A 13053-nucleotide genomic window follows, 5' to 3' on the forward strand; every position below is an offset into this window, starting at 1 on the left:
TCCTGCAGAAATGCGAGGAAGATAAATCTCTCCTTACTTCATACATAGTCTGTGTTGGACACTTTGTCATGGTAATGTGAAAAATTCCAAATCCTGGGGAATATGAAGGAGAATGAATATTGATCATGTTAGTGATAGAAGTTGTACTAATTTTATTTAGCATAACAATACAGCAGGACAATACCCTTAATGTTCAAATGTGATGGTCTGCCTTACACTGTCATAACAAAACTGTGGTACATTTACACTATGGAATACTACTCAGCTATAAAAAAAAAAATCAGGGAAATCCCAAAATTTGTGAACAAATGGATGGAACTAGAAATGATCACACTGAATGAGTTAACCCAGAAGCAGAAAGACTCACATGGTATACACTCACTTATAATTGGGCACTAGCCCAAAAGACATGTCCCATGAAAGTCTCCACCTACCAGGAAAGTGGGATAGATGTGAGGACATCCTACCAGGACTCTAGATAAGAGAACTATAGATGAGGAAATAGAGGGATCCAGAGGGTCCTAGAAACCTACAAGAAGAACATCGTAACGGATGGACCAGGGCACAGGGGGCTCTGCTCAAACTATTGCACTAACTAAGGACAATACATGTAGTAAACATCGAACCCTTACCCTGATCTACCCAATGGACAGGACATTCTCCACAGTTATGTGGAGAGCAGAGACTAACTCTAACATGAACTCCGGTGCCCCATATTTGATGACCTCCCCTTGGTGAAAAAGCCTGGTGGCCCTCAAAGAAAGAATAAGCAAGCTACCAAGATGAGACTTGATAGCCTATGGCCATATAGGCAGAAGAGGTCCCCCTCGGTCATAGACCTAGGGGAGGGGAATGGAAGGATACAAGTAATGGGATAACAATTGAGTTGTAATCTGAATAAATCAATTTTTTTTTAAAAATCAAAAACTGTCAAACTCCAACTACTTTATAAAATATTTTATTTGACTACCATTCTGAAGCCAAGGTCATGCACACCTTTGTTTTCTTTTGGTGAAGGGCTGAGCCATTGCATGACAGAAGAGTATGAACCATCTCAAATACGCTGGGGCCTCCATTGCAACAGATGCTGTCCCCCCACTGATGGCTTCCCAGCCCCTCTTCAGGGATTCTGAAACTACCACATGGGGTCAGGATCTCTAGAAGATGCTTTCAATCTCAGCGTTTCTGCTGCAAGGGAGGCTGCACCTTCACCGGTGGCCTCTCCTGGCCTGTCTTCAGGAAGACTCCATTCCTGCCACACAGTACCTAGCCTCAGCTGCTCTTCATGATGCCTGCCTGCCTTCAAAACCAGTACAAGGTGGCAAACTTATATGTTGCTTGTCAGGCTCTGCCAGCTTCCTGTGCAGCCTGCTTCTCTCCCAGTGCTGCACGACCTCTGTGTGCTGACCCAGAGGAAACACTTCCCAGAGACTTCACCTCAATGATTCTGGGGTCTTATTAGTCACAGGTGATATCTCAGCCCCACTTGGACAATTCGAATCGGTTACCTGAGAAAGCGAAGGCTTCCCTTTAGTGGTCCTGGGTTCTTGTTGATCACAGCTGTCGCTCCAGTCACAGCTCACCATACACCACACGTTCCTAATTCAAATATATCACACAAACAGGCCTGAAGGCATCTTTGAGGAACTCTCAATATCCCTCTGAGACTTCACAAACCCACGCCTCTACTTTCTGCATTTCTCTCAATAGATTTAACTTCCCAGCTCTCATGGAACCTCCCATTAGGAGGCTTTTTCAGACCAAAGTTCCAAACACTCCAATAGATCTTCCCCACAGCAAGGCGGGTTTATCCCAACAGTACCATCTCAGTACCCGTTTCTTCCCTAGTTTGTTTCTTTGTCCAAGACCCAAAGCAAACTGAACAAGAGAGAGTTTACTTGACTTAGAGGTTAAAGTCCATCCTCAATGGAAGCCAGAACAGAAACTTACAAGCAGGAGCCAAAGCAGAAACAATGGAGAGATGTTGCTCACTGACTTGCTTCTGGGCTTAGATTTGGCTACTTTTCCTATAGCTCCCAGAAATACCTGCGTAGGGATGGTACCACCCACCATGGCTGGACCCTCCCACATCAACTAGCAATCAAGAAAATGCTCCACAGAGATGCCCTTAGGCCAATACAATAAAAGAAATCCATCAGTGGAGGTGATTCTTCCCAGAGGTGTCAAAGTAACACCGAGATCAGCCATCACTGTACATGTGTTTTTTTCCTACTTTCATTTTTTTACATTTGTCTTATTCGTAATTATTGTATGTGGAGGGAGGCATGTGAATACGAATGCAGGTGACTATGGAGGCCAGATGCATCGGATTCCCAGGGGCTGTAAATTAAAGGCACTTGTGAGCTGCCAAATGTGCGTGCTGGGGACCAAAGTCAGTCCTCTGTGCAAACAGAATGTACTCTCAGCCACAGAGCCCTCGTGTGCATCCCAGGGATGGAACCTAGGGCATCAGGCAAACACCTCTACCCACTGAGCCATCTCATTGGCCCACGTTTTTTTTTTCTTGATGGTTTGAATAATGGATTGGTAGGTGCATGTGATGAACCACGTATAAGAAAATGTTGATTGTAAAATCTAAGTGGTGGGTAATTGGGTATTCACTATGAAATTCAATTTCTCTGTGTTTAGAAATGCTTAAATTAAATTACAGGGAGAGAGAGGATGCTGGAGAAATATGTCACTATAGTCTGTCTCTTAGGCCTTCAATCCCAGCTATCATAGTTAAGCACATATTTAGGACAATAAAAATTGAAATTACCCTTTTCTACAGATAAAAACTTGCCTGGCTCCCTGCATAGCTACCCCACTGCTGTCTCGGGATTTTTCCATAGCCACTGTGTCAGCCACCACACCAAAAAAGTCTCCATAAGTGGTACAGTCAAGAAGAGGCAAAGCTGAACTCCCCTGAGCTAGCCTCGCTGACAAGCTGCTTTCAGTAATAGTCACCCAAATCACAGAGTGCTTATGCCCCCCTTTTGTGTACCCATTACCAAGGATTGGCAAAAAGAGTGTGCTGATGGAAAGTGAGAACATCATAGGTAACATAAATAGGAACTGTGTCCAACATTAAGGACTCCTTATGTCATTACAAAGGCAAATGGTGTCATCAACTAACTTAAGACATTACAAGTGGGCACTCCAGTAGCTGAAGTGCATGATTCTAACAAGAAAACTGCATCAAAGTAGCTCTCCTATGGTGAAATGGAGGTGTTGGTGCATGCCTTTAATCCCAGCACTGAAGAGGCAGCGGCAGGTGGACCTGAGTTCAAAATCAAACTGGACTACATAGTGAGTTCCAGGAAAGAAAGAAAAAAAGAAAGAAAGAAAGAAAGAGAGAAAGAAAGAATAAGAAAGAAAGGAGAAAGGGGAAAGAAAAGAAGAAATGGACATCAGACAAAAACAGCAACCAAAAATATAAAACTTAGCCTAGAAATTAATAGTAAACTATACATCATTAAGTGTGTGTTTCTGTGTGTGTGTGTGTGTGTGTGTGTGTGTGTGTGTGTGTGTGTGTGTGTGCTGGTTGAAGTATCAAAGGAGTTAAAGAGGTTTAAAATTTATATACACTGTATAAAAGATATGGACCTAACTCAAAATATGGATCTTGGAATAAAGAAACTGCTAGGCAGTTAAGAGCACCCACTGCTCTTGCAGAAGACTTGGGCTCAGTTTCCAGCACCCACATGCTGCCTCACAACCCTCTGTCCAGGGGATCTGATGACCTCTTTTTGTCTCCATGAATATTAATGTGCATGTGGTCTACATACATACGTGAAGGCAAATATTCATACATATAAAAATATATCTTTCACTTCCCCTTGGTGAGACCTGGTGACACACAGAGGAAGAGTAAGAAGGGTATGAAGAAGAGACCTGATAGGCTGTGATCTTATAGTGGAGGACAAGGTCCCCTTCTGTCACAGACCTAGGGGAGGGCAATAGGATCAAAGAGTGAGGGAGGAAGGAACAGAAAGATACATGTGAGGAGATAACAAATGAGATGTAATCTGAATAAATTACTTAAATAAAAATTTTTAAAAGAAAAAAGTATGCATCTTATATATACATGGATTTATCTAACAGGTAATAACTCTTCTAGTTTCTCCAAACATCTTAGAGTGTCCATCATAAACATATCATTGTTAACTATTCTCTGCAGCAAGGCCTTAGGGACCATTCTTCATAATACAAGCACCATCTAGTCTTGTCTCCAGCCTATTGGAGGCCTACAGGAGCTGGAGTGTACTTGGAGATGCTGAAGTAATTACACAGAATCATTTTTCTCTCTACTCAGATTAACAAAAGAAACAATGGCACAAGTAAATTTAATTAATTAAGGATCATATTCTCTGGAAGTCCTTTGTTTCTTTGGTCATCTTTTCCACTCAAGTCCCCACAATTTCTTATCCATGCCACCTGCAAGCACGTAGCAAGGATGTCCAGAGCCATCAGCTATGAGCCACAAGTAGGCCAGGATATCTGTGACTGTGGCCCAATGCATACATTATAAACTTACTTAAAACATGAGACTTTGATTACTTTTGTAATGTAACTGCATGGTTCTAGAGTATAAATCTTGTAGATGACAGTGTCCTGTCATTATGTAAAGCAAAATATGTGTGTGTTTACACAACACATGAATACACATTATAAACCCCAGGATAATCCTTCGTAAAAATGTGGCCAAGAGAAGAAGAAGAAGGAGGAGGAGGAGGAGGAGGAGGAGGAGGAAGAGGAGGAGGAGGAGGAGGAGGAGAAGGAGGAGGAGAAGAAGAAGAAGAAGAAGAAGAAGAAGAAGAAGAAGAAGAAGAAGAAGAAGAAAAGAAAGAAAGAAAGGCATCTCTCCTCCCAGTGGTACCCACTCCTACAAGTGACAGAAAGCAATCCATCCATACCATTATTGAGGAGGGGACAATAGTAACTTTTACCTTAGTTCAATCAAGCCAAACATTTAAAATTAATAAATTGTGCTTCATATTTCCCAAGAGTCAGATGAGCTGCTGAAAGCAAGTGTAATATTAAAACAAAACAAAACCCACACAAACTCTTCATCCACTCAGCGAAGCCATTGTTCTGGGTCCATCTGCATTCTCATCTCTGGGACTGAAATTCTCACTGCCCTAGAGTGACAGTAACTAGCTAGGACTAGACTAGAGTTCTGGTGAATAAGTGAAGACATACGCTGATGTTACCATGCTATTACTAGAGTGTCCTGTGAAGTTCTTTTACTAAGGCTAAGGAGCTCAGCAGCTACCCTAGTCCAGCAGAAAACAGCAAGCTTCCTGTTCAGTTAGAGACCCTGTCTCAAAAACTAAGGAGGGTGTTAGAGGAAGACACCCAATGTCCTCTTCTCACCTCCCAGTGTGTGTGCTGCACAGGTATATCACAACACAACACAACACACACACACACACACACAGAGAGAGAGAGACAGACAGACAGACAGACAGAAAGACAGACAGACAAAGACACAGGAAGCCCATCAGAAAATGGGGGTGAGCTCTCCCAGCAATAATGTAGCTTAAAGTGCAGGCAACTGCAGGGAACAGACCAAGCATTTCTGTCACTACACTTACAGGGTTCATAAATGCTGGAGTTAATCTGCATGGTATTAGGGCACAGTCTTTGGTTAAAGCAATAAACTTGTTATTAACTATGTAGGGCTTTTATCTCTATATCAAGTAGATGAGGTAATGGGAGAGCATTATCCCTGCTCAGGGCTGGAGGAAAACTGAGGCTCAGAAATGCAGGAACATGCCCCAAGCTTGTGTATTTTAAGAAAAGAAAGTCTCCTGGCTCAGAGTCTCAAAGAAAACAGAGCTAATTCTTCCTCTGCCGCTGACATGATGTTTAACCCCAACTAATACTTCATGTCCCTGGTGAAATTTTCCATAGAAATGTGAAAACTGGACCTGTTTGCCTGTAAAGAAAGCCTGGTTAAATAGGTTGGAGACCCAGGCAGACCTTGCCTTGCTTCTAAAAGTCTCCCCAGGCTCTGGTGGAGGAGACCTCATCCTCAGATACCCTACCCAGAAGGGCTGGGGTTGCCATGGACTTTCTGAAGTAAAGCAGCCCTGCCTCACGTTCCCTGAGACTTAGATCTGCAGCACTTCCGTTGGCGGCAAGTTGAGCTGAAAACTTCCCAGGATCTCAAGAGTCTGCAGTCTGCATTAACGACGGACTAAATCTGAATGTCTAGCGCACGGGCCTATGGCGGGATACCTATACCGAGTCTTGAGTCATCCCTGAAGGTAGAAAACCAAATCCTGCAACAACTACCCCAACCTCCCTCCGCTGAGCTCAGAGTTCCAGCCTTCTTCCTGGGGACCAAAGTGTTCCTCCTGCGCCTGCGCTTGCCGAGCTTGTGTGGTGGGAGAGGGAGGCAGCCAAAGTGGGAGGGGTCTGCGTGGGCTGGGCCGGGTGCACAGCGGTAGCTGGCTCTGGAACCCGTGTGGTCTGAGACTGCTTAAACCACCGCCTTGGAATCCCGGGGAGAGTGCTGCCTTCACACAGGGCACCTGCCAGGGCCTCGGGTCTGCGGATCCTGTTGGTCCAGGAGTATGAACTATTTGTGGCACTTCCAAGGGCACCATCCTCGGGGCAGGGCTGAAATGAGTGGGCATCGCTGCTCCAGGCAGAATTGGTCTGTGATTTCATAAAGCTATGTTAATTCATTGCAGCCATGGATGTTATGGTGCCTTTGGGCTCTGGCCAGAGGCCATGTGGTGTCACTGTGCCTAAAGGAGGAGACCATGATGTCACCATCACAACACCATCCTCTTTGAGACAGGCGAATTCTAAGGGATTTATAATGTCTTGGGTCTAGCACTCCTGAAACTGAAACATACCTTCTGACTAGTCCTTTCCTCTCCCCGGTGACCAGTGACCCCAGTGGCTAGGGAAAAGCTCTCTACAGTGCTGCACACCCCAAAGTTATGGAAAATGTAGGGATCTGAACTTTTTCCACCTAAGAAATCCTTGAAGGCTGTTCTGTCTTCCAGGATGCTTTTGCTCTCTTCCTAGTTAGGAACTCTCAGCTGTACCAAGGGTCCCCCAAGGTTTCTTTCATCCAAAATGATCACCCAAGGCCAGATAGGTAGGTCCTCTACCTCCCATACAAGATCTTCAAGTCCTCTAGTCCAGCTCTCAGCAAGGTCCAGAACACACACACACATACACACACAGAGAGAGAGAGAGAGAGAGAGAGAGAGAGAGAGAGAGAGAGACAGACAGACAGACAGACAGACAGACAGACAAACAGAGACAGAGAGACAGAGAGAGACAGAGACACACAGAGAGACACAGAGACACAGAGACACAGAGACAGAGAGAGACAGACACAGAGACAGAGACAGAGAGAGACAGAAAGACAGACACAGAGACAGACAGAGAGAGAAAAGAACCTAGAAGAGCTAACTTTGGAGAGAAGGGCAGCCAAGGAGAGAAGAGGAAGCTGGGGTTTTCTAAGAATGTAGGAAAAGAGTTGGAACAAGCCAGAAAAGCCTGTCCCTGTGTATGTATCTCTGTCTCTATGTGCATGCCTGGGTGTGTGCATATCTCTCTCTCTCTCTCTCTCTCTCTCTCTCTCTCTCTCTCTCTCTCTCTCTCTGTGTGTGTGTGTGTGTGTGTTTGTGTGTGTGTGTGTGTGTGTGTGTGTGTGTGTGTGTGTGATGTAAAAGGCATACTGAGTACAAGAGGAGACACTGTCCCCAATCACATTGCTTGAAATTTGTAGCCTGTTGGGTGAATACCTGCAATCTGTGCTGATGCATAGTCTTGTCATTTCTTGGAGCAAATGCTACTAAAACTCCAGGCTCTGGTTTCACACCATGCCAGCAACATGTGGTATCCTTAGGAGTCCGAGTATTTTTGTCTAGACTGGTGCCCCATTCCCTTGCACCATGTTAAAACTTCTGCCCCAGGGAGTCCATTCTTCTGAGGATGCATGTTTGATATTGAAAGTCTCTCAGTCTCTGGACCCGGGTGGGGCTTGGGATTCACCGTGCCAGAAGTGGAATGTGCCAAAAAGGAAAACATCCCAAGCAAACCTTCTGGAACATTCCACAGCATTAATGATGTCCCCGGGGCCTGGCTAACTGCAGAGGTTCTGAGTGTCCTGAAAGGAGTGAGGGGACAGCTGTGGTAGTCAGCCCTGGGATAGCAGAATCCCAGAAAGAAGTGACATGACTCTGGTGTCTCCAGATCTCTCCCTCCCTCTCTCTCTCTCTCTCTCTCTCTCTCTCTCTCTCTCTCTCTCTCTCTCTCTCTCTCCCCCTCCCTCTTTTTCCTCCTCTCTCCCTCCCTACTTCTCTCCCTCTCTCTTTCCCTCCCTCCCTCCCCTGTTTCCGTGTGTGTGTGTGTGTGTGTGTGTGTGTGTGTGTGTGTGTGTGTGTGTTTGATGTATTCCTCCTCACTGGGTCATATAAAGGAACCCTTGTAACCGCAACTGGTCCATCCTATCATAAGCCCTGAGGTGGACCATCTCATATCCTGACTTAGTTAATTGACCTGGGTTTTAAAACTTTAAATCAAGAGCCCTTGCAGGAATCCAGAGGTCCCAAGACACTCAGAGAAGGGCTTCATTCGCTTTGTGACCTTGTCCATGTGGACCCTGGTGGGTGACATTGTGTACTTGCCATCCCATAGACCAGCACCTTTGACCTGGCACACTGTTCATTGGCATGTGGGTCCTGAGACCACTCAAGAAGTTTTTGAGGGAGACACTTTATATGCTATGAGTAATAGACAAGTGCTATGGCAATATTTCTTTCTTATGCTTGTGGAAACACACATGCAAGTACCCTAGTCTGCAAGTACCCCAGTCCGGTGGACATCCATCCTGGTCTATCCAGCAGGGGGCAACAGGGCCTCCAACTTTGTAAATGGTGCTCATGCAGCCTGGCCAGGCTGAGGTCCCAATTCTAAATAGGTTTCCTGGGGCACTAAGGTCTGGTCTCCACCGGGCTTGGTAGCATTCCCAGAAAAGGTTGGAGCAAGACTGGCCCTAAAAGGTGAGAGCATTTAACTACCGCAAACGGAACTTGCTCTTGCAGTCTGCAGGACTGTGCGTGAGGCTGGGATTTGGGTCACTGATGCAGAGAAGAGCAACCCAGTAGTCTCCACCTCTATATAGTGTCAAGGGGGTGAGGGGGTGGGGGGGGAAAGAGGGCCCGGGAAGCAAAGCTTCGTTTGGAAAAGGCCAAGGGCGCCACCATCTGCGCAGTCAGGCGACTTAGGCGCTGGAGCTGGGGGAGCCTGGCCCCGCCCTCAAGCAGGAGAGCCGGGGCAGCCAGAACTCTAATTGTGGGAAAACTAAATGCCCAAGGATAGGTTTAGTTTGCCTGAGGAGAACTTGTATTTCTAAGCCTGGGGGAGGGGCGGATCTCAGGGCGTCCGCTTCCACCAGCCCTCCCAAGCTTTCCAAATTGAGAAGAATCTTCCTGGGTTTGGAGTTATGATCAGGGTGGGGGTTAAGCTCCAAGCAAAGAATTGAGGACAAGGGGTTCCCAGAGCAAACAGAAGGAAGTCGATTGGGGGAACTTCGGGAAGACTGATGATTGCATGTTGCGAATCCATGCTGAGGGCCAGGCACAGAGGACAGCCATAAAAGAAAGATAGAAAGAAGGAAAGAAAGAAAGAAAGAAAGAAAGAAAGAAAGAAAGAAAGAAAGAAAGAAAGAAAGAAAAAGAAAAGAAAAGAAAGAGAGGTCTGGCCTCCAAAGAGCTGGTTGGGGTGGAGGTGAGAAACCTGGGTGGGGTCCCATGTTCCTTCCTGAGCTCTGCAGGATCCCTGCACCTGGAGAGGCTGGGGTTCCTGCGGTTTATAGCAGCAGACTTTGCAACTCACCGCTTTTCGGGTTTGAGAAGTTAGGAGACTGGGGCCCTGAAAAGTAAGGAAATAAGTATAGAGGTCCACCAACAGCCTAGGAGCAGGGCTTCCTCTTGCATTGCATCCCTGTCACCATAAAAGGACAAGGTAAGACAAGTTGACAGGTAAAATTTGAACAGAGAAATCTGTTCCTCTCTAAATTAAAGAGCTTTTCTCTCGCGGCCTGAGAGGGAATATCCAGTCTGTGGTGCCTGTAAAATAACCGTTTATTTAATAGTTAAAAAACAAAAAAGAAAAAAACAAAAAACTCCAGTGATAAATGTCCGTTACCGATGGTCAGCATAAAGTGCCAGTCGCAATACAACGTCCGGCTCCTGGCCGGCTGCTCGCTCCGGCGGCGCAGCGATGGAACAGGGGAGCGGAGGCCCAGCCCCCCCGAGCCCGGGCGCCTGGTCCTCAGCCCGGTTTCTGCGCTCAGAGCTGGAGATCCGCGGCGCAGCCTGAGCGCCCAGGAGTCGCGCGGAGCCGTCGGCCCCTGGGGCCGGATGGCAAAAGCAGATACAAGGATTACACTTTTGCAGGCTCCCTGGTGTGGGCATAGGGAAGGGAGGAGGCACTGGAAAATGCCAGAACGCACAGATCTTTTCTTTCCCCCTCTCCGCAGTCAAGACTTTACAAGCTTATATGGTCAGGGGGTGGGGGTGGTAAAGAAAACGTATAAAATAATAATAGAAAAAGTAATACTTCTGTGAGAGGCGCCGCTGCGGCTCAGCGGAGTTTTCGTTCTTTCTTTTTTTCTTTTTTCTTCTTTCTTTCTTTCTTCCTTCTTTTTTTTAAAATGCAGTTTCCCTTCCGCCACGTGAGTTGAGTACCGCCTTTTGGCCAAGAGTTTAGCCGCGTCCTGGGGGAAGCCGCCCAGGCTGTAGAAGTCTCGGGCGGGCAAGGCTCTGGGACATTGCAAGTGCTGGGGACCCAGGGGACAAAGTTGGTGTGGAAGGAAGATCCCGAAAGCCCCTCCCGCCGCCCGCAGAGTCGCTTTCAGCTTGAGTCCCTCCGGAAGAGAAGGCGGCTGCAGGTCCCAGGGTCCTGGTGCCCCGCAGGCTGTGTTTATTTAGCATTTGATCTTGGAGGTTTTGAGCTCCTTCACTTGTGAGTGTAGCGTCTTGTGGACAGCGAGAGTCCGGGACTGGCAGAATCCTTTTCCACACTCTTGACACTTGAAAGGCTTCTCTTTGGAGTGAATGTATCTAAGGGTAGAAATAGACAAAATAATACAATGTTTATGAATGGCTGTTCAAGCATCCCCCTCCCACTTCTGTGATGGTGTTTGTGGGTACGGGCAAAGGTGGGGGACAAGGTAGAGATTAAGCAACAAGCAGAGGCTGTGGGTAGGAGTGAGGAGATAGAAAGGCAAACAGGCCACCTGCCTTCCTGGGAGTGATAAGTAGTACGCGGCAGTGTTGAGTCAACACTGGAGGTCAATCAACAGACCTGGGGTCAGATCTGCACTGCCCCGTGAAGTAGTCACTAGCCCAAGAGATTCTTAAAAACTAAAAGTGCATGAAATTAAAATCGAAATGTTTCTGAGATCCTGTTTCAAGTGCCGGTCCCCAAATCTCTCAGTCACTGCAGGACCGCCTATTGGACAGTTTCCAAGGGCTAAGAAAGGGACAAGGAGACCCGACTTGTGAAGACCTGATCTTAGGTTCTTTCTATTCATCACCGCATTACTTTCACCTACGTTCTAAAAATCTTTCCTGGAGCAGGAGCCCGCCCATTCGTGGGTTTTGAGAATCCCCACGGGCTAGAGCCACCTTAAGTGGGAAGGGGGGGCACCAGACCAGAGCAGCCAAAACAGATCCTTCTGGGGCCACCCGCGGTGCTGCAGTATCGCACCTGTGGTCCCGTAGGTGGTCCTGCCTCCGGAAAGCTTTGTGGCAGATGTCACAGGTGTAAGGCCGCTCATCAGTGTGTGTCCGCTCGTGGATAAGTAGGTTATAGGACTTAGTGAAGTGGCGGCCACAGAACTTGCAGACGAATTCCTTCTTGGTCTTGGAAGGCAGGCGTCCCCTCGTTGGCTTCTTTTCTGGGGATAGCTTGGTCACATCCAGCAGTGCGCCCAGCCCACCTGTAGGGGAGCCAGGGCCCTCCCCTCGGCCAAGCTTGGTGGGGTCTTCTTGTGTGGCAGCCAGGGCCAAGTTAGCGAAATCAAATCGGGGTTTGGTCTTAAGCACTGCCCCGCTGCCTCCGGCAGTGATCTCTGGCTTAGGATGGATGACATGAGGAAACCAGGGAAAGGCAGGCAGCTGGAAGCGAGCATCCATTAGGCTGGACACCGCACCTGGCACTTTAGAAAAAGAGGAACGTGGCAAGTGCATGGCTGGGTAGCCCAGAGTCCATTGATGCAGATGCACAGCGTGCAGAGCACTGAAACCATACAGGTTGGGTAGGTGGTCCGAGGGGACTGTGGGCAGGCCGTTCACTGCTTGAAGGAAAGAGTAATTGGTGAGCTGCAGGGAAGGGTGGATGGGCACCGGTGCTGGCAAGGTTTTGCTGCCCATTTCTGTAGCTGGTTACTGCAATGATTTCAATTATCGATCTGCAAAGACAGGAAGAAGGGTAGGGAGAGAGCCAAGAGATGTTCAGAGTCAGTCACCATCCTCCAGAATTCCACTTATACCCTCTCCTTCCCTTAGGGCAGGCAGGAGGTGAGGATCTCACCCATGAACCCAATGCCCTGCCCAGTAGGAGAGCTGTCTGACCAGAACCCTCCATGATGGTCAGACTCCGTTCAAATGGTGTCTGGCAGAGACATATATGTTGACAGAGCAATTAGCGGGAAACTGAATTCTTAAAGACAGATACAATCAACTTAAAATGAAAGGCTGCTGTCAACTGTGAAATATGCAAGCTTAGGATCACGGGCATGACAGGCAAACACCGGCTAGGCCATCTGCATTTGGGCACACTTGGAGCCACACAGAATTACACTGTCCAGCAACAATAGCAGTAACTCTGGAGAAGCACACTTACACAGATTCTCCTGTTCTGAAGCGGGATCAACAACAAGCATCAGGAACAAAGTAGATGAGCCAGTGTTTTATGGGGCAACCCCTGTACAAAAATGCAGGAAGCTTCAAATATGCCGGGCACCCAGTTCCTACACGTTACCATTTAGGGGGTGACTGGTTTGTTTCCAGAAGG

General features: G+C 47.3%; 1 protein-coding gene across 3 annotated transcripts in view; it reads right to left on the reverse strand.

The window, feature by feature from the left end:
* Positions 1 to 10097: 10097 nt before the first annotated feature.
* OSR1 (odd-skipped related transcription factor 1) overlaps positions 10098 to 13053 on the reverse strand; it is a 72728-nt gene continuing 69772 nt past the window's right edge. For all 3 annotated transcript variants that reach the window (XM_084791517.1, XM_084791516.1, XM_084791515.1), the window contains exons 2-3: positions 11746 to 12448; positions 10098 to 11096 (exon numbers count right to left, since the gene is read on the reverse strand). In XM_084791517.1, the coding sequence (XP_084647643.1) occupies positions 10961 to 11096; positions 11746 to 12410 (801 nt within the window). In that variant the 5' untranslated portion in view covers positions 12411 to 12448 and the 3' untranslated portion in view covers positions 10098 to 10960. The remainder of the gene's footprint in view (positions 11097 to 11745; positions 12449 to 13053) is intronic.

This window comes from Acomys minous (genome assembly GCF_964271855.1).
Source record: "Acomys minous genome assembly, chromosome: 8".
NCBI classification, from domain to species: domain Eukaryota; kingdom Metazoa; phylum Chordata; class Mammalia; order Rodentia; family Muridae; genus Acomys; species Acomys minous.